Source organism: Gallinula chloropus (assembly GCF_964237585.1).
Source record: "Gallinula chloropus genome assembly, chromosome: 3".
Lineage (NCBI taxonomy): Eukaryota > Metazoa > Chordata > Aves > Gruiformes > Rallidae > Gallinula > Gallinula chloropus.
In genome coordinates, this window is record NC_140087.1 from 97,669,783 (window position 1) to 97,696,426 (window position 26,644).

Consider the following 26,644-nt stretch of genomic DNA (forward strand, 5'->3'; position numbering starts at 1 on the left):
TCCAGCCACTGGGGAAAAAAGATATCCCAGCACTCTGGAAAAGAAAAGCATTATTTCCCCTGTGTTTAAGACAAAAATATTGTATTCTGCATACAGTAGTGTATTATAAAAGCCTAGCACTATTAAAATTACAATATTGATTTGGAAATTATTGGTTGACTGCCTGGATGAAATAAGGCACTTTCTTCCAGTGGGCAGCACTTTTCACATATATGGAGATGATGAATCAGGTTCTGGTTAAAAACAAAAAGGGGCTCAGTGAGGTCCCAGAAGATGACAGGAACATTTCAACAGCAGGGGAAGACACAGGAGGTAAAACCTGGAGATGAAACTCTACACAGAAGTGGTCACTCTGTCAATGGCATTATTGACCTCGTTTTTGTTTGAATCCAGTCCTTTAGCAGCATTCATATCATTCCGTAAATTCTCCACTGTCTTTTTCATGTTCTTTAATTCTCCAGGGTGTGGAGTGGCTCGCCTTAGAAGTGTCCTCTAAAAATAAACAGTGCAATAAGAGGTTTTGCCTTCGTCTCTTTGAAAAACAACACACACTTTCAAGGCTTTAATATTCACATACCAAATATTAGGTATTGATTTTTTTACTGTTTTCCCCCCTTTTCAAACTATGATGCTCTAAGTTGAACACTATTTTCATAGCTGCTTGTTTATCAAGACAGTGAAAGAGGTTTCAACAACTGTCTAGGAGCAAAATTTTTCCCTCTCTCAACCTACTAATCTGAAAGCCACTCAAGTGAAGTACAATTACAAGTTATGCAGTGAAGATTCTTTCATCAATATTGGGATGATTTTTTTTCCCCCTAAAAACCATCCAAGTGATTTAAGATCACATTTCAAACAAAAAACATTCAGCTGGTTTAGAAAGAGTCCCAAAAGATCTCTTCAAAGTGAAAATACATGTTTATGTAGAGCTCTGTATGCCTTCCAGCCACACAGTTTGGTTCTCAAAGTCAATTGAGAACAAATATCTTGAAAGGAAGAAGAATTTATGAAAACCCCACTTAGCATCCAGGTTAGAGACAAAGAGAGCACTGTAATTGCACACATATAAACATGCAATTACTTTTCACTGGTATACACGTGTACTGTGCAGATTACAGCAGAACTGATGTCCCATAAATGGGTGCATTGCTTTGGAAATCTGCCCTTCCTCCTATCCAGTAGGACCATAAAACTCCCCTAAAAAGGTTCTTGTCTCAAGTCCAGCTGTAATACCATGACTGAAAACAGTTCTCATTAACACCTGAGCCCTTGTTATTATATGGACATTCTCAGGTTGGCACAGTTATTAAGAAGCATCATTCTGAACTTCCTTATCAGTCTCCGAACCACGTGCATCAGAGACATTTAGCTTCTGCTGCTTTGGATTAAGTAACCACCTTACTTTAAAACTTAAATAAACATTCCTCTACTAAGAATTTTTACAGTCACTTTTTAAAATAAGACCATGTTTCTAGGGTCCTACAATCCAGACAGTGCCCTGAAGCATCTCAAGCTGAGCTCTAATGAGGACCACCAGCAAGTTTTTAGAACATCAGAGAAGCACACTGAAAATCTGATTGAAGCAGTGTTAATCTTCACAAAGAGTTTAAATTGTTAATGAAAGTTATTAAAGCTAAGGATCACATTACATTTTGATCTTCCGAACGTGCAGAGTCCAACTTAATGGAGAGGTCTTATAAGTACAGTGACAGATGTTCCCACATCCTTTGTTTAAGTGGGAAACTAATGAGCAACATTCTTGCTCTTTATGGACACTACGGTTGTTGCAATGCAAATGGTGGGGGGAAAAAAAAAGGAAGAGAGAGAGAGAGAGAGAGAGAAGATTGGAACTATAAATTAGAGACACAAACAATGGCAAGCTTAATGGAGACACATGCCAGAGTGGTAGAATCCTAAGTTAGACCCTCTATACTTTCAGGCAGCAAAGCTTCACAGATGCAGAGAAAGATCCTATCTTGTTTCTGGAAAGAAAATATCCTGAGTAGATACAGGAAAACAAAATAAAACAAAGACTGTCTTGCATCAGAACATAAAAGTTATATTCAAAGCAGAAAAAGGAAGAGGTAAAAAAAGAAAAGAAAAAAGGCATTTTAAGTCAATATGAAAAGTTTCAGCAATCAGCATGAACAGTTTCTGCTACAAACAGGCAAAAGCACGTGGTCACAGCTGAAATATTTACAGCAAAAAGCTCAGAAATTTTTATACTTTTGCACTGAAGTCACAGTATCTGCAGGCATCCAAATGCTTGGAAAACATACCATTTCGTTATCCTCTTCATCTTTTTCATCTTCTAAGAAGCGAATTGCACTGACTCTATTCACTGCCCGCTCATTCCATGTTTCATCTGACATTTCATTTACCAAACTCTCCAGTGCACCACATCGTGGTAGGTTATCTGCCAGAACAGCAAAACATAACTAGAGATCCACAGCAGGCCTAAAACACCAACATGCTCTACTGTTAATAACCACGATATCCAACCAATCACTCATCCAGGATTTACAATTGACTTTTTTTTTTGACAGAAAACAGATCTTGCATTATTTTTCTGTTATCAAGTACACACCATAAACAGTTTCTGTGTACATGAGAAACTTCTGCACTTGCACTGTTTCAGGCTTGTGGCAGTTTTAGAACACAGATTATATAATTTAATATACTTGCCACTACACATGCTTTTCTTCTGCATCAGGGCTGCCACCTGACATTAGGCAGTTCCATTCCATAACACAGGATTGTTGCTTTTACTGACCTCATTCTTTTATTCAGTATTGCTAGGCAAACATGCCTAACAATCTTCATTTCAAACCTTCTATTCTTGGAGCCATGAGATTCATTTGGAGAGGAAGAAATCTGATTTCTAGTGGTGAGGCCTTCAGAGAAAGTTAGCCTGACTCAGTTGCTCTTCTTGAGCTACCTTAGTCTTCTCTAAATCTAAAGGAGCTAATTCACTTATTTATTTTAATTTTTAGTGCAATTTGCATTCTTAAAATTCAGAAGCTGACACACCAGAGCCATTTCTACACTTCTTCTGCTTTTATGGTTCCTATTTGCTCCAGCTGAAAGAGTGGAATTAATCTAGGTAAGTTTGGGTCACTACAATACAGATATCTGCAGCTGAACTTTTCTCCTCTGGCACCATTTGTACTCAATGAACAAGAGTCCACATGGTTTCTTTTAAAAGTCTATTCTTGAATGGGATAAATTACTCTGCAATATTTACAGCAAGAGTTTAAGTATTAGCTCAGATGAATCCTCTTGAATGTTCAGACATCAGTATAAAAGCTCAAGGTAGAAGTTATTGGAGCAGCAACCCAGCCAACACAGAAAAAGAGTTGATGGTTCCACTTGACTCAGAGGCAAGTTGCAGAACAAAAGGTAAAAGTACCTTATATTGCCATTCTACACTTTTGAAGAATAAAATAAAATTATTTTACAGTATTTTTGTTTCAAAGAAAATTAGCTTGTTAAAAACTAAAATGTCTACTGCTTACTACTGGCTATGCAATTATTCATCCGGTAAAAAGACTGTAGTAGGATAGCCACCAATTTTCAATAATTATATAGGTATTTAAGGAGTATAATCAACGTACACAAGTATGGACACCATTGCTTGCGGAATGGCAAGCATCAGAATAATTATATGATTCAGTTTTCTTCTTCTTCCAGGTCTGTATTTTATTTACTGCAGCTGGTGTCATTGTATTTTCAATAACACTCAGAGCCATGTTATCAAAAAATAGTATGAATATTAAAAATATTAAAAAAAAACAAAGTTTAAAAGTGAAAATCAAATTAGAACTTCGCTCATTAGAGATTATGCATGTATTTCAAAAAGCCTGTTTTGCAAATCTTTATGGAACAGGCAACACAGTAACCAAAGAAGTACTTCTGTACGTAATGAAAAGCTGACTCCAGGCACTTACCTTGGCAACCAGGCTCAGAAGGCATTTGAGGAAGCAATACGCAAGTTAAAATCTTTTCTCCTGTTTCAGGGTCTGTGTCAGTCTGAAACGTCAGCAAAGGTTGGGACTGGTTATCAGACAACCACAAAGCCTTCAGCTTTAACGTAGTCAGCGAGAGGGGGAGATACGTCAGCCTAGTTCAAAAGAGAAAAGTAAAATAGTCAGGGCAATCTCTAGGAGTGTTAATACGTGGTCATGAAGTCAATTCTGGAATAAACAGGATTGAGATTCGTGCCTCTAATAGACAGCATTGCAGTAGTCATCAAATCCAACTACCCCTTTCTTTTAAAAAGAATCTGCAGCTTTACTTTATACCATAATTCTCTGTAGCTGTGAATAACAGATAACAATGCTGAGCTCTTTCTAGTGCAATAAAAGGCCCTGGATGGCAGTCAGCTGCTTCTGATCTGGAGCTTTATGTATACACAATTGCCAGAACACAAATATCACAGTGCCTATGAGACAAGCACATTGCATAGGCGAGATGTCATTTGCTTTTCCCCTTAGTCTTTTTTCTTCCCCACCCCACCCTCCTCATTTAACCTTCTCCTAAGCAACTGAACTAAGTTGCTGGTTTATGCTTCAATCCACTTGCTTTTGCGCTTTGCAGTCTGAAGCACACCAACGGAGAGTCACGAGAAGCCACAAGGTCAAAGCGGCATTATCTGTTACGTGCACTCTGTCTCTAAGACACTCGCTGTTGGTGTCACCTGGCGCTAAGGCTGGCAGTTTCAGCAGAAGCTCTACCACACTGCCTAGACTCTCAGTTTTAATTAAAAAATACACAAATCCAGAGATGTATGTATGTTGTTTCTTTTCAATCCTATCTTTTCCTCACAGTCAAAGGAATCTAGAAAACACACTCAAGTCAACACACAGGTTACGCTACTTTGGGCCATGGGGGAAGACCATTGACCATTTCAACAGTAACAGCAACACAAAAGGTTTGGGTTTTTTTTTGTTACATCATCTTAGATGTAGTAACTTTTGTTGTTAGAAAAAAATTAAGTAAATCCAGGCAAAGAACATGACAATACAAGAATCTCGTACCTGTTTCCAGCAACATCCAGGACATGAAGTTCAGTGGCTTGTGAAATTTCAGAGGGAATTCGAGATAATCTGTTGTCACGTACAGAAAAGACGTTAAGACTGCAGCACCCCCCAATCTATATTAGAAGGGGAAAAAAAAAAAAAAAAGAAAAAAAAAAGTCTGGTTTTGTTGCAGTACAATAGTATAAAGAAAGGCATGCAGTACGGGTCACATAATATGTCATAGCACATTCAAGTTGCAATGCCTGCCAGGCACTTCACCCCGAGGTACAGACTGAAAACAAGTGTTAGCTTACAAGAAGTCTGACCTGAAGCAAGTCTGTAGCAGCAGTTTCTTGAACATGTGTACCTGTGAATAACCTGTATCTTTACAAACAGGTCAGGTTCTACCTACATTCTAGAGCCTTTCACACCAGGAAGGGATCATTAACCAGATACCACTTTGTAGACAGCCCTCACAAAATATACTGGCTTTAACTTTCAACTTTTTCTAGTTGAAAGTCTAGTTTCTATGTTTTATATTTAATTCTCTCTTTCCACACAGTAACTTTAGATACAAGCAAGTGCAATGGGCTTTAGGCAAGGCAGAGTGCAAAATAAACCAATCAACTCCCAACATTTATTGAGTCCACGAGTAATGAAGAGTTTACAAGAACCTAAAGACTTTATGAGTAACATCTTTGATGCCCTGTTTTATTAGAAGCATCCAATTTCAAGATGATTGCCATGTGAACTGGACAACCTAATCTAACATCTTCTGTCTACCAATTTATCCAAACATAAGCATCTGCATTCCCAAGGTAAATTACTGGTGCAAAAGATGGTATTTTTCAGTTTTACCCAGAAAATATCTACATTTTGCATCAAGGGTACCTGTTTTCAGAAAAATAAACCCTCTATATTTGATTAAAAAAATACTCTCGTTCCACCTTTTTGTTCCAGATGGCAATTAATGCTGCTATAAAGACCGAGATTATGTGTTTTAGCAAGTGGAAAGCTGTTTCAAGCACTCTTTGTTCTCATTCACAAAGGAAACTTACCTTTGTTTGCTTATCATACAGAGCTTCAAAAAGCACTGCTGTTTGTTTGCCAGTTCCAAAACTCACCATGACAAAGGAAAAAAGAAATAAGCTTGTTCCCTTACTCCAAGTATAAGAAGTGAAATATCCCAACACCCTTTAAGGCTTTCAAGTTAAGCAGACTTAGAACCTAACTATATACAGAAAATCTTGTGAAAGATCTGTGTTTAAAAATTAGAGGACTTCTACAGTTGCACACATATAAGAAGGTTCTTCTGTCACAATATAGCAAACGTATCACTACACCTTGGTCAGGACTCCCCAAATCTAAATTGAAATTATTTATGTGTTCTACCTGCCAAATCTGCCTTTGCAAAATCCACAATTTAGTCCACACCCAACTTTGAGATTACTGACAAATACCACAAAAGATTTTCCACTAGTCAAACTGTTGTCAATTTAACCTATGCTATTTACCAAAGAACAAAAACAATTAAAAGGATGCGACTGTGACTTAGACAATAAAACAAATGGAGCATTTATACCCTACTCACCTTCCTTTGTATTAGCTGCTCAAGGCTTCTGATTCACAAGCTACTTACAACGCAAAGTTACACCACAACACTTTCCTAACTAAACAAAATCTGGGGTGGTTTCCCTTAAATCATTGCACTCTAAAATGCAGCTATTTCACAAGAGTATAGGCTTTCCCAGCCCTGCACGGGCCTAGGAGCAGCAATCTCGATAGCCATTTTAGCTTGTGAATCAAAGCCCTAAAGAACCAGCCCTCAAACAGTGAGCAAACACATCTTGCTGCAGTAATTCTGCTATTGACTTTAAAGCATGTATTGATTCTTAACTAATGTGCCTTGACACATTCACAGAATACAGTGCCATGTAGGAAAAAAATAAATATATAGATACACACACACACATACATACTAAGTGTCTAAATTGGTGTATCTAACATGAGGAGCTGTGAAAAGCAAGAGATACAATTAGTGAATGTTGATGAGCTGGCAAGTGATGCCCTGGCCGTACACAGAGTGTTTGCTTTCCCATGAATGAACGTTGCGCTACTCAGTCTTGGAGCATGGAGATCCAAACAGTTGAGCCAAACAAAGTCAAGCCATGCAGCCCTGATGAGACCAAAACGTCTGTACTTGTGACAATGGAAAAACGCAGCAGTGGAACCAGCCGGCCTGCATCGACATGCACTTAAAGCAGTTTAATGAAAGGTAACAGGAGACCATGGACTGAGTAATACTTACAGGGTTATCAATTTACCTGACCCATAATTTTCCAAGCGGCTAACAATTAAGAAAATACAAGAGATGTTCAATTCATTTTTTTTTAAATCCATACTGGACAAGAGCATGCCAACAAATGGAGACACAACATACATTCTTCTACTGCCAAAGAGGGTTAGAACTCCTAAGCTATTTTAACCTCAGTTATTTTAACTTTGCTCTATCAGCGAATAGGCAATTGTTCAAAGGTTTTGTTTCCATCCAAGGTAGTGAAGACCTTTTTTCAATAGGGTAGTGAGAGGGGAAGAAGATACTGATTATTTTTTTTTAATGAAACTGTTTTCAGAAAACACAGGAAGCATCTAACAAGCAGCATCAGGTGAGATATCACAGAGAAGGAAGACAAGCTGACAGTTAAAAAAAACCACAAAACTTTGTCATTTCAGAAAAGATGGCACCCATCCAGCAGTACAGAAAGACATCAGGTCCAACACTTGAAACCTAAACACGAAGTGATACCACTGAGGCAAAGTGCACACACTAAATGGCATGCTGAAAGGAACTGTGACCACCATGAAGTAACATGGCATCAGAACACCGCCGGTTTGGCTGAGAGTCACTAGCTGACAAAGAGCCATGCTTTCCAAGGGTTTGATCACATGCTTACAACAGACTTTGCCAAACCACCAAATAGGCACTAAGTACACAGTTGAGACCACAAGCCCATTGAACAGTTAAGCACACAGTTCATCTCAAGCAGAGACTTCAATTAATGGGGACAAGTATGTGCTTAGTTCTAGGCACATGAGTAACTGTTCCAAAGACTGAAGGTTTAAAGAAGTCCTCGCATTCTTCTGTAGTGAGCTAGACATCAGGAAAAGGTCTCAAATGAGTTGTCCAGTCTAAGTCACGCTCCTGAGAATTATTTCATTCTAGAATCTTTAACTTGTCTCATTCCCACCATCTCCAAAGAGCAGTCAGCCCAGATAAAAAAATAAAACCAAAACCACAAAAACAAGACCCACACATCAGTCAGGGAGAAAATGATCACAACTATAAAGTGTTAATTCTGAGATCAATGATTTTACAGTACTGCAGAGTCTGAACAAAACTGCGTAATCGCAACCAGGTGGACCTTCTTCAAAGAATGACCAACATTCGGACCCCTCTGAGCTCCCACAAAACTCTAAGATCATGGAGGATTTTTTTTTTTTTTGCTCTTCTATCTCACTCTAAGGCTCATCTTCCTAACAGCTTCCTTGTTCAGGAAAAGCAGTAAGGCTTGGGCATACATAGAGAGGATGTCAGCCCGGCTGCTGGAACTCCTCTTTACATCCTGATCATGACCAGCGCTCACCACTTCAGCCTCCTGCTTTTTTTGATATCCACATACCCACTGCCAGTCCATCCTAAATAATCCTCCAGAACTGTAAATCTTACCATATCACTTCTCTGCCAATGCTCCTGCTGATTCCTCTACTGTCTGACTGTTGTTCTGACACCTTTATCAATTATATATTTTTTGATCACCTGACTTGATGGTTGCCATTTGTTTTTTCTTGCTGATGACACCTTTGAGGTTTTCTGTAGGTAAACCCAAGAGGAGTGTGCAGAGTCATCCTCTTTTCCCATTTAGATCCCTCCCAAAAATTCCCATTTCCTTGTTCCCTTGAGCCCAGCCATCAGTTACAGTCATCACCACCAAAGAGCAAATTTCACAGAATCACACACTGGTTTGGGTTGGAAGGAACCTCAAAGATCATCTAGTTCCAACTCCCCTGCCATCAATTTCACTGATTACAATGGTACATCCTTAGTGCTTTCAAGTCAAACCATAGATTAAAAATGGGAAACTTAGAACACCTTCAAGTTATTTCAGTTGAATAACACCTTTTGATTGCAGCACCTGGCAACTGCTCAAAAGCTATGAAACATTCTGCTGTCCTTTACCAGTTAGCATCTTTCCCATAGGTATAAGCAATGATAAATGAAAGAAAAAAAAAAAAAAGACATTAAGACAAATACTATAACAATTACTCTTTGGCATGTGACAAGTTAAAAGTCCAGTGACACATCTCTTTTATTCAACTCTCAGTACAGCCATCAGCATCAAAAAGTCCAACTAGGCTTATATAACTGAGACAAATACACTGGGAATTTAAATACAATTCCTATTTTGTAGTGAAATCCTTTCTAGGGTGTTGTAACTTTTGCCTTTTTTTGATTCAAACCAAAGCCAGAATTTTTCTTGGCCCCAGATAAAATAGAGTTAACCACACGCATAGAATCATTTAGAGGTGGAAGAAACTGCTCAATTCGCTATTATTAGCTATTATTCAGTTATTATTAACTTTAAATTGGCTAGGAAAATCTTCTGCAAACTCACTTCAACAACCCTTGCTCCACTGGTGAATAGCATGGGAGGAGCACAGCAATATTGCTTCTCTGCCCTCTGACTCAAGACAAGTTCTTCCACATTTTTCAGTGGTCTGTGGAGACAGGACAAGGGGCAGTGGCTGCAAGTTGGAGCACAGGAAGTTCTGCACCAACATGCGGAACTTTTTCCCAGTGAGGGTGACAGAGCCCTGGAATAGGCAGCCCAAGGAGGTGGTGGAGTCTCCTTCTCTGGAGATATTTAAGACCCGTCTGGATGCCTATCTGTGCAATATGAGCTGGGGAGCTGCTTTGGCAGGGGGGTAGGACGCGATGATCTCTGGAGGTCCCTTCCAAACCCTATGATTCTATGATTCTATGATTTTTCTTTACTGCCTTTTTCCCTCTGAGGCACACAAACACATAGTTTTACACAAATGAGGGAAGGGACAGGACATCAGAAATTAAAACCAGAAAAGAAAAAAAAAAGTGGGCCCAAGTTGCTTTTGGTTTTTTTAAAAAGTAAAAAGCACAGTTAATGTAAAAAAAAAACCCAAAAGAACAAAACCCTGCAGTTTTACCTACTGTAATAATAATTCCAAGCCACAATATACCTTAGATATGGAATGGACACATTACCAGATCTCTCCAGGTTGTAGCGACTCATTAACAAAAGCACATGAACTGGAAAACATTCCAAGGAGGTTATTTATGCAAGTGCCAAAATCAACACACCAGTTTCACCAGCGTTCCAGTGCCAGGGTGGGATTTCAAGACCAAAGAGTCACCTGGCAGGTCTTTCAAGTTTAAGGGGAAAAACATTTGTAACTGTGAACAGGTTTAGACATTCTCAGTTCTTGCTGAACTCTTGTTTCATCATTCAGTTCAGCAAGAGAGGGATTGAGCTGCGAGACGTGATACTGAAGATGAAATCTCTCAGTAACTCAAGCCTTGGTCAGACATTCAGCTGTTCCACAGTTTATCTTATACGGCACCAGATACAGAAGAACCTTTGAACCAGGAAACTTTGAAGAAGTATTTGCATACAAGCTCCTCAATAATCCCAAATCAAGAAGTCTTGCACCCAAAGGTGGAGACTGGTTTTACAAGTGTGCACTGAAGCAATCTGGCAATGTAATGGTTTGACAGGCTGACCCCAAATCAAATCCTAGTAAACTGCTAACAAAAAAGTGAACAACAAAACAAACAAAATCAAACCCCAAACAAGCCCCGAACCACCAAAGAAACCCCCCACATCACCACAAAAAGACTAGAACTCGTAGCCGATCTCACCAGGTTGTATTAAAGCAAGCACAGTTTCTGCCATCGTATCTATAAGCACTACAGGAATAATTCTGTAAGGAAGGACACAGACACCAGCAAGTAGACAGGATATTTGTCACATGTGATCTTCTTGCTAATAGAGTCCCATCGTTTTTGTACACGTTACCAAGCTATGTCTCTCTCCAACACAAACCAATAAAGGCCTGTCCCACACCCATCTCTTAAGGATGAAGACCACAAATGCACAACTGCTAGAGCAGCCTGTAAGGCAGAGAAAGAACAATAAAAAGCAGGAAGGAAGGAAAAGAGGAGAAGCAAAAGAGGGGAAAATACTGAGCAAGAATATCTCCAAGCACATAGTCCCGCATCTGACTCTTCTTCTGTGAAGGGAGAACTGGTGTACAAGCACTAATGCTGATTGATGTGCAAAGGTCCAAGACCCCAATCTTCACCAAGCTATCTCATCTTAAGTAACACACAGCAGGCAGGGATGTTGAAAATGACTGCAGTTCGAAGCTCAGGTCTTGTTTTAAATATTAATTAGTCAGTTTGACATGAAAATAAATGGAAAAGATGGCACATTCTCTCACTGTCAAGTAGAACCTTCCAACAGGCAGAAAAAAGGTGGCACGTTTTTCAGTTTTCCTTAAGTGCTCTACCAAAACAGTCTGCATTTTATGGTTTGGGTTTTTCCTTTCCCTCCCAGGTTATTAATGAAAACTGAACATTTCACCAAGACACCAAACTGTTCAGCTCTGCCATCCAAAGGGAAACTCAGAACTGGGATCTTTGTCATTATCAGCACCCCTGAAGTTGCTGCTGGGGATGCTTTGCGTAACAGCAAATACTTGTTATACCTGTGCACTCTGTTTACATGGAACAAATTTCTCTTAGAGCTATGAAACACAACACTTCACTGAATTCCTCTGAATTGTCACAAGAAAACTAGTACTACAGAAATATTCACGTTTGGTTTAAAGCAAAAAGTGACTGGTTAAGAAAAATTCTACACAAAGAAAATGTAGCTTCAGGAAGAGACAAAACATGAGTTGAGAGCAGCTTCTGTTTCTTTCTGTTCTCAAAACTGCCATTCCAGTCTTGTTAGTAGGCAACCTAGCCTTTGAGGGAAAAGTGTTTTATTGCACATCTTAAGGCCAAGGAACTGAACCTGAAACTTGAAAAATTGAAACTGATAAGTCTCGTTAGCCTCAGGGTAGTCTCTGCAATACATGCTTATTAACAGTATTGTTGGGACAAACCATTGCATCAGTTGTTAGTACTTTCTATTTGTTACCAGCTTGGAATTCAAATCCATCGATATAGAGGGTGGATATGACCCTCCAGCTGGAGATGGACTGATTTCCTTTAAGAATAAAAAAAACGTAAAGGGTTTTAAAAATCCACAGAGGAAAAACATAGTTTAATGGAACATTCTGGAAATATTACATTACATGTAATTTCAAAGTGTTTGCTCTAATGAGAATGATACACAAGTGTGGAAACATTTATGGGGTAGAGGGAGGGAAATCTATTTCAGAAGTGGATGCCAAGGAGCTCCATTTCCCTTGTTTCTCTGCCAAGCTCTCTGGGAATCATCCTCTCCTGTCTTTATTTGCCGGATTTTATACAACTGCCCAACACACCTCATTCCAGATACCACCTTCCACTTCCTCATCAACCACCTACTCCAAACACAGACCCATCCCTTACTTTATCTCACCACTAATGTGTGCACTAATGTTCTTCTCACACATTCTTGTCCCTCACTTCATCCTTGGATATCCTCAACTCCCAACACTGACTGGGCAACACTTTCCACTTCTGAAACCCATTTCTGGTTCCATCTCTTTGATTTCTTGTTCAGCTTAATCCTTTTATTTTTCTGCACTGAGCCCCTGACACATTCAATATTCATCCTGCTTTACCAGTCTCAGAAGCCAAACCTTCTCCTCTCACCTGCTCCCACACTTGCTCCTTCCAAACCACACTGCCCACTCTCATGTAGTATTTCCTATGCCATGAACTTCATGAAGTACTTATAGACTACATAAGGTATTAATGATCAATCAGGAAATAAAGCATATCAGTAAAATCCTACATGCCACAACAAACTCAGAGCAATTCTGCTCAAAGCCAGACTAGACACAAAATTGTACAAGTCTCAAGCACAGATAGTTTAGGACACCTGTGTAATGCATTAAATTCTTTGTCAAGACATGTAAAGTGCTGAATGACCAAAATTGCCATCACATCCCAGCCTAGAAACACTGTTTTCTAAATGTCCCACCTCTTGCTAGCATCTGGGCACACCCTCTGCAGTGTTCAGGACCAGAAACACTTCTGCAGAGGAGACACCATCCTGCTAGAGGATCCGCAGTACTCCCATCTTCTCTTCCTCCCTCACTGCATCAAATATACACTTGCAAGCCAATCTCTAAAGGAACAGTAAGGGCAGTTGTGGAGTCCCATTCAGGTGACCAGTCTGCGGCAGCTCAGACCTGGGCCACTGGAACTGTTGCTGCCAGTGCTACATCAGCATCCTCTGTCCCTGTTCAATTTCCCCCTCTTCAAACCACTAGCCCTCTCTCATCTCCTGGCTTCCAGACACTTTGCTTCCACCTCACACATCCTCCTCAAGCTGTCCAAGCTCCGTAAGTAAGCGGGCCTGAGCAGAAGTCTGTGTTCACTAGCCAGAGCCGATACTCCTCTCCATGCTCATCCATCGTCTGCCACCTGAGTACACATTCCCTGAAGTGACTAGAAGTGGTGAACAAAAGCTATGACCTCAGAGCCACATGTTAAGAACAGATAGGTAAATTAAAGGGAAGAACTACTTGGACAAAAATTACAGAGAAACAGTAAACAAAACCAATTGCAGTCCCATGTTCCAATCACAGGACGCAGCTTTCACTGATCTCTTTCCAGAATTTACTGCTGAACTGAACTTGTAAGGCCTTCGTTATATTTAGCTTCACAACAGAAATTCTAGCCTCATTTTATTCCATATATTGTTACAACAGATGCAAAGTCCTAGCGATCACAGATGTGGATGTGAGGTATAAGAGATCTTCATCAGGTCAAGTCCTCATATTTAAAGGCAAAAATAGTCCTGAGACCTCCAAAACAAAAAAGAATGTCAAAACAGTCTCTGAATTATTTTTCAGAAGATGAAACTTTCCCTTTGCTATTGCTTACAAGAGTGAGGCGTGGAAGACTCTGGCAGTATTTTTATACTACATGCAGAAGAGGCACATTGATATTTAAATGCATTCACTCTACCAGAACTCCCAGCCTTCAAATAGTGCTGGACCTGACACCCACACTGGGAATTACAAGTTACCAGCTAATTAGATTCATCCCCTCCTGTTCAACTGCAAAGACATTTTGCACTTCCAAGCTACCAAATCACCATAGCCGCTGTTTAGATTTAGGCTGTTCAGATCTCATGGACAAGTTTCTTGCTGTGATTGCTTCGGGAGGAATGCCCAGTGGACCAACGCTGCCTACTACTTCTTGTAAGCATCTGAAATCAAGAGTTTACTGTTTGTATAAACATATCTGTGAGAGTTAATTGTACAAAACTTACCTCTTTGGGCAAGGATGCTAACTTGTTTCTATCGGCGTTGAAATTGTTCAGCTTCTTTAGTTTTCCAATGCTCTTCGGCAATGACTGTGCCAACAAAAACAAAACAATATGCAAGCAGACTTTGTGAATTCAGAGTCAGAACAAAAACACATGTCACTTTAAAAATTAATTAATAGACCGATCCAGTGGAGTGTAGTTAACCTCGTTATTACCAGGCGTTCCAAAGGAGATCCAAGGGGTTTTTTTGCGGAAGAAATGTTCAGGAATGCCAGGCTCTAATATAAATACACTCCTGAGTTTTCTCTGCACTAAGGTGATAAACGTTCGACAGCTGTGTACAGAAGTATGCATGCAGAACGTTCATTTTATCTAACTCTAGGCTCCCTAAATAGCTAATTGAGAGGCAAGTTTCTAACTTAGGTGCTCCTAATACCTCTGGAGAGGCATCTCTCCAACAGACACAAACTCCTAACTCAATCAAGTATCAACCTAATTTAGGGAATGGTCCTACTTAGATTTTTATAAATACTTCTACTGTGCAAGTGTCCATGTCCTATGAAGGCAGTTTCAAAATAATGGAAGGAAACACCTAATGAAAGGAAGTCTAAGATTTCATTTTAATTGTCCACATATCACATAAATCAGCAGAGCACGGAACAGTACAGCAGCAGCTCTGCAGTGCTCAGAGTTTCTGTTCAGTTCCAGCAAGTCTGATCCAGATAATGCATAGCAAAAATTGGCAGCAACACAACACGGCACAAACTCCGCATTGAAAACACAATGAAGTAAATGATACCTGCACTCCAGGTGCTCCGATTCCCTTACTGATCATGAAAGATTCAAGAGCAAATAAGTAACTGCTTAAGCCTTTGGAGGGGAGGATCGTTACTACACACAGCTTGATCTTCAGCATTCATTTAACAGGTTAGAAATAAGATGCACTTAGAGGGAACTCGCTACTTAACAGTAGTCACGGTGTGTAACCTTACAAGCTGAGTGATTCAGCACTTAGCCACGGGTCTTACTACCACCAGCCATTTGAGCAGCCAGCGCCAGGCTCACCTGCAGTTGGTTTTCTGTTAGAACTAGCTCAGTAAGGCTTTCGCAGTCTCCAATTGAATCCGTTAGTTGAATGAGTTTGTTCTGATCAGCCTTCAAAATGGAGAGCCTCCTCAGTTTTCCTGGACAGAAAGAATAATGCATTTGTTTAGCTTAGTAACCTCTGACACCTGCTTCAATTACAGAAAATCAATCTGCTGCAAGACTTGGAGGAATATTCCTAATACAATTAATTTTACCTTTTCAGGTTAAAAAAAACAATTCAAGCAGTGCTTCACTTGGTGCTTGCACATTTTTTGCAAGTTTATAACATCACTTGAATTAATATTCAACAAAAATGCTTATATTCATATTTAAGCATATTAAATTGCATTAAAGTTTCAATCTGAATGGTAGCCCCCTGTAAATGTCAAGTACATGCCTACCAAAGGCCTATAAGCAGCAGAAAATTATCTATTTTTTCCTCAGTTGTGCAATGTTTATTCATAAAGGGGTGTTCAGAAGATCACCTATGCCTACTCAGCCACAGCAATTAGGCTTGCACTGAAATGACAGCTCAAATTCAAACAGAATCAAGCCCTAATATAGAACCCAGTTAGTTAGACATGAAATTCAAATTCATTTTTTTGTGTAGAAATCAAACTTCTGAAAGTCTTTTCCCCAGGAAGTGCAAAACACTATTTCTGAGCAGAAACCTCACCTTTCCCTTCCACATTTTTTTTGGGGCATTTTGTGAAGAGTTTTTTTGTGGGCGTTTTTTTTGTGGGTTTGTTTTTTTTTTTTTACAATGAGGGTGGTGAAACTCTAGAACAGGCTGCCCAGAGAAGTGATGGATGCTCTACACCTTTTTTTTTTTTTTCTGGGGGAAGAGGGGGGCAGGGGCCTGGCAAGCAGAGGGCACACTCTTGCACCACAAAACTCTCCAGAAAATCAGCTGATGAGTAGCAGAGAAACAACGCCTTGCTGACTCCTCATCACAACTACTACGGGTGTAAAAAAGCATTTACATTAAAAAAAGGTACTGGTAATGCTTCAGAAACCATTCCTCAATTATTAAACTTGTTTTAAGAGGTCAGACACAGTAAGGTTGTAGTTTGGATCCTTAGGGGCAAAGAGTAATATGCTGAAGCTGGAATAGCTTTCCACTGGGTTCAGTATAGGATTAATCACATTGTCCAACTGAATATAATTACACATCCTGACTAAAAAGGATGTCTTTTTTTGTAGTGATACAGTCTGTCAGTCTTATCAAGTGACCTACAGCATGAGACAAGCTAAAATTTTACAATGTTAAAGAGTTATGACAATGATGTGGACACAGTAGGAACAGGGAGGATATATTAACTTTTATTTTGTTCAGGTAGTATCAAGGGAAAGCCAAACAAGGATTAAGAGGCAGTCATTATGCAGACAATTAAAACATGAAATTAATAGAGCTATGCATTTCATACTAAGCAAAAAGAAATAAAAAGCTGAGACGAGCTCATCTCTTGCACAAAAAGATTTCAAAAGACTTGAAAATAAATGACTTGCAAATTACAACGGATTAAATGTGCGTGATAGCATTCACCTTGCACTTACCAATGCCATCAGGTAGGACCTGAAGTAAATTCTGAGAAACAAGCAAGTCTGTTAAAGAAGTCAGACCACTAATTTCTTCAGGAAGGCATTCCAATTTATTTTCAGAAACATCCAGACAAAGCAGGTTCTTCAGGTTTCCTACTTCCTGTGATACAAGTAAAAAAATTTAAGTCATGCCCAAACACGTAACAAAGCAATTTGAAAAATGTACCATCACCATGAAATTCCAGAAAGAAAAACAATTATCTGCATGACCTCTAAAGTGGTCCTTTTCTGTATGGCTTCTAAATGCAGAAGAAAGCAAATAATTACATTTCAACGATAAACCAACCAAGCGATTCAGTCACAGTTTCTTATTCTAAATATGAAGGCTGGCTTCAGCAGTCAGACAAGGTATGCTGAGCACACCCAGGCAAGCACCAGCCAAAACTGGAGTTTTCCTCAAGTGAAGACTGCAAAGTTGTTTTTTCAGAACTACAGATTATCAACCTCCACGTAATTAAAGTCTGCCCCTCCCAATTAACCCTAGGCAAATTAGGATTAGTTTCTCCTGGCTGATACAGCAACATGCCGTGACATCTAGGGATTTCATATCTTCACATCTCCCAACTGCAACAAATGTAGAAATAGGAATTGGGAGTGTTGCTCTAGCAAGCATGTTTGAACTGCCAAGTTATAGTGCCATCATCTACAATTATTAATGATTACTTAACTTTTTACAATAGTAATCTGCCAATTAGCCTAAAAGTCTGACAGAGAAATACCTTTGTCCCTATTAGCCATGAGAGCACCCTCCCACTCCCCATGTACACAAACACCCCTATAAACATTCTAGAATAGTTCTCACTTTAGTCACCCAAATCATCTTCCGGAGAACAGAACGGCTGGGGCAAAAGTGTCCTTTACTTTTTACATACATGAAATTTTCATACAGTGACAGCCTTGATCCTAACTCACAAGATCAGGCCTTCTGTTTAGGAAGTGTTTGCCTCTCAAGAGGATCTTTCATTAAACACACACAATGCCTTTATTCTGCGAGCTCATTTTTGGACATTAGAAAAAAAACACAACAATGGCAGCTGCTGAAGTCACACTTGACCTTTTATGAATGATTATCAGTGTTTAACTACATCTACTTAAAAAATTATTTGGCCAAGCCAACAACAACAAAGTCAACAACACCCACTAAATGGTAACTGATTTCCAAGTTAGACTGTTGACAATGAGATCAATACAGCAAATAACAGTAAACTCCATAAGGAACAGGGGAAACAGGTTTTGACTTGGCTCTAAAGGAAACAGAAGGAAAAGAAACTATCCTACATTTTATCACAGTTCTTAAAGGGAATTTAGAGTGCTGTAAGCTTTAGATGCTAAGACCCCTCATCCCGTGACGGATGTCAGATGGGGGATTTGCCAGCATAAATCAAAATTTCTATTTATGGCAACAGTTCCATCACTGTTCTCCCAACACTGTATCTGAATGGGAAAAGAAAAATAATCCATCTTCAAAACTATGAAAACTGAAATTTAGATCGATACAAAAAGTGAGGGTTAGTTCAGCCAGTGAGTGGTTCCCTGATCACTGGGTGAGGACTGCAAACAGATGATGTCTCATCCTACAAACTGAACAATGGTGCTTATACGGAAACAATTCCTTTGTCGAAATGTTTAAAAGAAAATGCCTGAAAACATATAATATCATATGCTATATACAATCCCTTGCTGGGGAACTTGAAAAAACCCTTTTACACATCTAAAACCAAACCCAGGAACAGCGAACAGAGAAAGCTACTCCGTTTTTAGAGAACCTCCCTTTAGGTATACACAAAGAGATTTTCTTTTAAAAGCTTCTTCAAAATAGCAGCAGTAGAGCTCATCTTTACCTGAGGTATTTCGGTTAATTGGTTTCCATCCAACCAGAGGTCTTTAAGATTGAAAAGTGCACCAATTGTTTCTGGCTACAACATAAAAATGAATAATGCTAAGTAACACAGGCACTTCAAGTAGAAACCAAACAGCTACTCCGTAATTACAGTCTGAGTAACCAACCCTAACTCCAAGCACGATTTAGAGGCACCCCAATTAAATGCACTAAGGGTGACTTGTAAGCATTTGGGAACTCCATCATACAAATTAATTGTTATAGCTTAACAAGCTACCTTACTTTACCCAACATGGACTAACAAATTGCATGCATACTCTTAATCTACAGCAAGTCCAACATCTGATTGAGTCAGCTTAAGGAAGATGAGAGATATCTTTTGGTAGATCTATCTGCTACAATGTCAGACAGTGCAACCCTTAACAGTTTGCCTCAGCCCTTTCCCAAAGATTCCTACTCCCACCCAGGAAATAGCTGAGCTTTCATTCGGGCTCAGCCCGTCCAGCTCCCTACAGAAACCCATGTGTTCCTGTAACTACAAGTGCAGACAAGAGTCCACTTCCACTCCTTTTTCTTTCCATAGAAAAAAGTCTGTGGAATGTTTTCATTTTCTAGAGATCAGATGGGTAAAGTAATATTGTACTGAACAAGACTAAACAGATATGGGAAGCACCCACTCACTGCCAGAATTCATCTGCATGTATACAAAGACTCTCCCTCCATACACTATTCTTTCTTCAATTTTGGACATCCTACGACCTATTTAATCTAAATGATGTGTAAAACGAGACCAATGTGCACTTCCAGCGGCATGTTCTCTTACCAAGTGATAAAGCTCATTGCTTCCTAAATCAAGTTCTTCTAGTCGCTGCAGCTGGGCAAGTGATCTGTGAGATGAGATAAGTCAAAAACAAAACCACATCAGACTAAACCAACAGAAACCCCATGTATTTGAACAAGCTCATTTTACTGAAACTCATATTTCAAATTACAACGTATTGCAGACAGAGAATTGTACTGGGCATACACTATTTGCAGCATTATCTTACTGAAACAAGTAATTTTCTTTGTCAGTGTAACTGTATGTCCTTGAAACTTAAAACTTCGTATAGGCAATCAAATCATTATTCTTTATATTAACCATCAGTCCCTCAGGGTGGATAACGTCACATAGTTCAGAATAGTTGGTTAGATTTATTTTTAGGGGGAATTTACAGTTACGCAAGTGGATAAAAACTCCCCATAGTGATCACATGTCACAGTGTGACTCAAAACTCAATAAATCCATCATTTATCTTCTCAACCTGATCTCTCCATTTCTGAAGTATTTTACGTTGGATTTGAGGATACAGATATAGAGGGCGTCCCAGAAGGACGTAAAAGAAGTTACCTGAACATGGACATAGAGATAGGGCCATCCTTCTACAAAAGCAGTCTGCAGTAGAGCTGCTGTTCTTCCCCAAAGCCTCAGTAGCACAAAAGCCAGGAAGATTCCTCACCTACACTACCGACAGCCACAATTTTCTGGGTGCAATAAAATTGTCAAGACTTGTGATAGCTTTATTCTGACACTGGCATGGCAAAACCCAACTGGCAATTCCTATCTTCTGACCTGTCAAGTGTCTTGTGGCTCACAGCTATAAACAGCCTCAACCAAGGTACTGGGTAGATGGACAAGAAAAAAGGACCCCAAAGCAACTGGGGCACAGATTCTGATTAACACAGGTTATATGTATTACAGTATCTATTAGATTATCTAAACAAGAAGAATAGGAGTCACCAAAACCTTTGCAAAAGCAGACAGGTAGTGAAGGAAGGAAACTCCTTTACTAGAGAAAAGGCCTCTTCCAGGCAGCCATAAAGAATCTTCAAACTGTAAGAGACCTGATTAATTTTACAAAAGACCAATTCCTCTGCCACGATGCAGGCAGCAGTGAAGACATCTAGGTGTTGGGATTTTTCCCCCAAAACCCACCATGGGTGGAGTCAGGCATCAGCAGGCCTAGTTTATCACCAAGGCCTTTGTTCTCCAGGCTTTGGGAGCCTTTAGTTACTGAGCCCCAATCCAAATGCTTTAAATGTTCCAAAGGCCTAGAGTTGAAATCTCCGAAATCCTATTGCCCTGCTTTCAGGGAATTTCAGTGTGAGAACAACCCAAACCACCACTCCCCAGTGCAACACTTGAAGGATGAAATTTTTGGTGCTGTTGTATTTTAATCAGACTATTTTTATAGAGCAATCAACACAGATTGCAGGCTCCTGCTCCTAACCAAGCACAACTAGAAGTAGTGGTTATAATAGGTGCTGCTAAAACAAAGCAGTTGATAGCATTTAGGTGACATGGGCACTAAATATTCTTTCTAGCTATCATTGTTTTGTATGTTAGCAGATTTTAAGAATAACAACATTTTACATTAATACAAACAAACACATTAAATGTCACTTACTCAGGTAAATACGTCAGCAAATTTTCTCTAAGTTCCAGTGAAGCCAGGTTATAAAGACTAAAAAAAAAAAGAACAACGAACCACATTTTAAGGCAAGTTTATTTTGCATATTCCACACTTTCAGAAGAAAAGCATGTGTTTACACAGTTTAAAACAAAATTGCTGTGAGTGGATTTTTTTGTTGTTTCAATTCAACCAGCCCATCAGGCGAGAGGCAGCATACAAAGACTGGAAGCTTTTGTTTGTTTCTCTGTGATACTTCAGTGTGGTGAAGCTAGAAAGTAAACAGCTAAAACACAAATTTCTGTTTGTTAAAAGGTCAGTAGTTCCTAATTACTGCAAAGAGCACATTCAGATGAATTGCATTTACTTACTCACTTTCAGAAACTGGCGTGGGCTACCAAAGTTGCAGAGCATCAGGTAAACCCATCACTGTTGTAATGACGGCATGCTCATTACTGTAAGTGACATTATGCTTCTAAGCGGCTCACTTACTCCCTATCCCAGGCTTTTACTAACATCACCATAGCAACCTTCAGATTTTTCAGGGGCTTATTTATGACTAAATGGAACACAAGGAATCAGACATTATCCTAACACTACAATCTGCTCTAATCCTCCCGCATCCCAGGGAAAAATAAAAATCAGATATGGTGACTGCAAATAAGTAGTTCCCTAAAACAGAGTATGTTCTGTCTTGGCGTGCAGGGGAGGGGGACAGTGTGCTAGGCCTTCACTAAAATCTAGATTTAAAAAGGAATTCCAAAAAATTTTAAATACATTTTAAATCTAAACCCAAAAAGGTTTTGCTTGTATACCTTACAGGGAAAAAAAACACCAAGTCCATGTATTCAGATCACATGAAACAACACCAGCATACTGAATTACAGGATCGTTAGTCATAGTAAAAAAGCAGCTGATAGTATGAGTAAAACTGAAGAGAAACTGTCATACTGGAACTCCAATACAGCGATCTAAGCTTGGAAAGCAGCATAACTGATAAAATCAGTTATTAAAGGAGAAGGAAGATTTTTCATAAATTCATTTTGAATGGTGTCTGAAAAATGCATCCTTATTTTAACTACTGATTTCATACTTCATTCAGGAAACAGTGCACTAAATCTCACAGGGGCTTTGATTATGGTCTGAACAGTCCTCCACAGCTTTTAAAATAGGCGCATTGTACCCAATGGGTTCTGCATTCCTCCAGCAGAAATAGTTACAACATATCATATAGGTGAAGATGTTTTAGTAAATTAAAAGATAAGTGAGAATAACTCAGCTAGTGCCACTCAAAATCTTTTGACAGAAAGAAGGTAGCAAGGAAGCTATCATTCCAACGACACAAGAGAAAGCTCTCACATAAAAATTCTAACACTATAAAACATAAGATGGGACGTGGTATCTGACATCCTCATGTAAACCAAATCAGTGGAAGGGGACAGGGAAGAGGTGATTGAGAACCCTTTCTCTCCAAGAGGAGCATGGTTCTGCTCTTACTCACATTGCCACCCACAGACTGCCATTACATTTTTGTTTACAGGTTTTCCAGAAACCTATTCCAATCTTCCTTCGAATTTCACACTTTCTCTTCAGGCTTCTATTAGGCGAGGCCGTGATTCACTTTTATCAAGAGAATACAAAAAGGATGCGCATGCTGCCAAGCTGCCTTGTAATCTTGTGTTTACAGATCATCCACTATCTCCCTCCCCATCACACTGAAGTGTCGATTAGTAAAATGGTGCAATCTCTTAATTTCTCTTCTTACATCAGACACCACTTTGGCTGTGGTTAAACAGAAATCTTTGTCAGCAAAATCACGTTCAACAGCAACAACTTGGGAACCACCATCTTAACCAGCCTCATCATATCATTAAACTAGGGCAGGCCAGCAAATCAGCTCAGGAAATTGATGCTGTTTAAAAATAACCCAGCAAAAAAGAGCAACACAGATCCCTAATCCAACATAGAATAAATCCCCTTAAACACCTGGGCAAGTACAACTGCCAAGGCAGTGCAAGGAAGGCACCTAGACTGCCCAAGCCAGCAGTGTGGGGTGCCCATACCCACAAACAGCTGCCTTTGCGTCCAACAGCAGACCCTGCATTTCAGAGATTGTCTGTGGCCAACTGCAGTCCCAGGCTAGGTTCTCTTGTTATGGGAGCCAGCTACACAGTGCTTTCTGGAGGAAAAATGCTTAATTTTTATTCTACAGCTGTTCTCACCCACAGCAAGCTCACAACTATAACTTTATCCTGGAAGAAGACACTGCCCTCCACCCCTTTAATATAACCTTTGTACTACTTCCAAGGTCTCAGGTCCAAGCACAATGTAATGGGACCCCAATAGGCAAAATAAAGTTTCCCAACCATGTAATTTAAAATAGAAAACTCAGTCTATGAAGTTTACACCAGCAAAGCTACCCTGTTCGATCCAAGTATTATGTTTAAGGTGGATCCATCTGAGAGGCCAGAAAATGAGAGGAAACTTTTGACTCATCACTCTTACATTTCAACTAGTTACAGAAGAGGCTCCCGCCAAACCCACGTGCTGCAATTTAAATGGGAAAACATGACAGTTATAGTACAGAATAGCAGGCAGAAACAGAAAAGGTGTCCTGATGCACTGAAGCTCCAGTCTGTGATACATTACAGAGGTATAGCTCCTCCTTAAATTTACCACCTGTTTCTTAACGTGTTCACTATCATTTTACTGCTTTAAGGTATGTTAAGAGAAAGGATTTTTAGTCATTTGTAAGAAAAATCCTAGTTTTCTTGCTATTTTACATGTTTTTTCATATAATAATACATTCTCTTCAAAACGTGTTATTTTTCCTCTTCTACAAATAAAGGTTTTCCAGAACAAAGCAGATAAAGTACATTTTCTTCTTTTCTCTCCACCCTTAACCTTGTGGATGCACTGGTAGTTATGAGTCTTTCTGAAGGAACTAAAAGAAGCCATACTTTACAATTTCCAAATCTTTCTCTACTTTTAATCTTCACCTTCAAGAGAAAACCAATCACAGGGGGTCAACTTGTATCGGTACATAAAACAAGAAGGCAACAGCAATGCAGTCTCCTTAAGAGACACGGTTCTGCCAGTGGTCAGTCACCAACCACATTTAGGAACACAGATGCACCATAGAGGACTGCAGGTTGCTCTCCAACAGAAACAGCCCTCGTTCCCCCTCCCCCCCCCCTCCAAAAAAGAACAAAACAGCACAAAAATCTACAAACAAGATGTCACTTACATTCTAAAGGGGAAAGAAACTCAGAGAAACAAACACACAAACAAAAAGAATTAAAGTACTCATGCATGACTACTTATCACTAAAACTTGTAAAAAGCATTTATAGTGTAATAATTCTCACTGCAAAAGCTACCACACGCACACACCGAACACTTAATGTATGTGTCAAATTACTGAGCACAAGGTAACAGCTAAAACAGCGGATGCAGTAATTAAAATAATTACAAAGTTTTCCATCTCAGCATTCCAGATCATTTATGGTATAAGGGTGGAACCCAGTCACATTTAAAGGTACAACATGTCTAAAAATGCCATTTTCAGTATGGACCAGGTAGGCATGTTCAGCACTGTACCTCAGGTAACTGTAGAAGTGGGTATTCATCATATGAGTTAGAAGACCAAGAAGAGATGTTAAAGCAGCAATTGGGAACAAAACTAATAGTAAAGTAGTCCAGAAATGCTGGAAGTGTCTTTCCAGAGCATTCCTGTCAGGATTTGAGAGAAACCATCAATCCAACATGGTCTACAGAAAACCATGCACCTAGAGAACTCTGCAAACAAACCTTCATGTCAATCATCATAGTTTCCTCCAAAATAAAGGTAAGACTAGTACCAGCCACTGACACTGGCAACAAAGCATGTTGTTTTTCCTCCAAAGCAAGTCTGGTTTTCTTCAGCTTAACTGCAAAAAGATTACCAACACGCCCCAAAAACCACTTCCAAAAGCAGGTAACTCAGTGGGCAACAGCAACTCACAGCAATAAGAAGAGTATCAAATGAAGATTAAAAAAAGAAAAAAAAAAAGAAACATATTCCCTAGTTTTCTTTCATTAAATTAACAAGTCTTCAGTGTATCACATACATCAAACACACTATGTCTTATAATGATATAAAATACAAAAACTGAGAGGAGTTATCCTAGTGCTTTATTAGGGACAACCGTATCATTCCCCTACTCAAGGGGACAAAAAGCCAACCTTAAGAGTGACAACATTGTCTTGCCCACTTTATCCCCACCCAGCCAGCAAGAGGGCTGGGAGAACTCAAGCCCTAGGGTACACCAGCAAAGGCTTCTGAGGAAAGCACTGGGAATCAGAGTGCACCACACACTATTTTCTTATGGAAATTAAATTTAAAATGCAAAGGTAGAAAAAGAAACACTGAAGAAGCTAGGAGAAAAGGAAGACAGATGATAAAAGGATTAAGGTCAAACCTAAAGGTGCTTATTCAATAAAAGCTGGACAACAACCTTCTCGTATTTGTGTAATGAAAGACAAGAAGTCAGGATTTGGGAAAAAATGGAGCAGAGTTGGAAGACATGAAGATCTAAAACACCTGCAGAAATGCATGGCCCCATTTGCACCCTTACCAGCAAGTTTCAGCTGGTTAGGGGAATGCAAAAGCCCAAATGTAGTTTGACTAACAGCAACATATGGAGAGAGGTCTTTTCCTCACGCCTATAAGACTGCAAAGAGAAGGGAAATAATGGATAATGGCATCTTGGCTTGTATCAAAAACAGTGTGGCCAGTAGGTCTAGGGAAGTGATTGTGCCCCTGTACTCGGCATTGGTGAGGCCACACCTTGAGTACTGTGTCCAGTTCTGGGCTCCTCACCATAAGAAGGACACTGAGGTCCTTGAGCGAGTGCAGAGAAGGGCAACCAGGATGGGGAAGGGGCTGGAGGGAAAATCATATGAGGAACGGCTGAGGGAGCTGGGGATGTTTAGCTTGGAGAAAAGGAGGCTGAGGGAAGACCTTATCACCACCTACAACTACCTGAAGGGAGGTTGTAGAGAGGTGGGTGATGGTCTCTTCAGCCAGGTGACAGGAGACAGGACAAGGGGAAATGGCAAGAACAAGGGCGACCAGCAGGTT

At 39.6% G+C, this 26,644-nt stretch overlaps 1 protein-coding gene across 1 annotated transcript in view; it reads right to left on the reverse strand.

The window, feature by feature from the left end:
* Window positions 1–333: 333 nt before the first annotated feature.
* The window catches only part of LRRC1 (leucine rich repeat containing 1), a gene marked incomplete at both ends in the record, with an annotated part of 72,393 nt that continues 46,082 nt past the window's right edge, over window positions 334–26,644 (reverse strand). Inside the window, 10 exons of the mRNA XM_084262441.1 lie at window positions 334–492; window positions 2,280–2,416; window positions 3,948–4,120; window positions 5,037–5,152; window positions 14,549–14,632; window positions 15,611–15,729; window positions 17,189–17,333; window positions 19,075–19,149; window positions 19,897–19,960; window positions 21,521–21,577. Of these exons, the coding sequence (XP_084118567.1) occupies window positions 334–492; window positions 2,280–2,416; window positions 3,948–4,120; window positions 5,037–5,152; window positions 14,549–14,632; window positions 15,611–15,729; window positions 17,189–17,333; window positions 19,075–19,149; window positions 19,897–19,960; window positions 21,521–21,577 (1,129 nt within the window). The remainder of the gene's footprint in view (window positions 493–2,279; window positions 2,417–3,947; window positions 4,121–5,036; window positions 5,153–14,548; window positions 14,633–15,610; window positions 15,730–17,188; window positions 17,334–19,074; window positions 19,150–19,896; window positions 19,961–21,520; window positions 21,578–26,644) is intronic.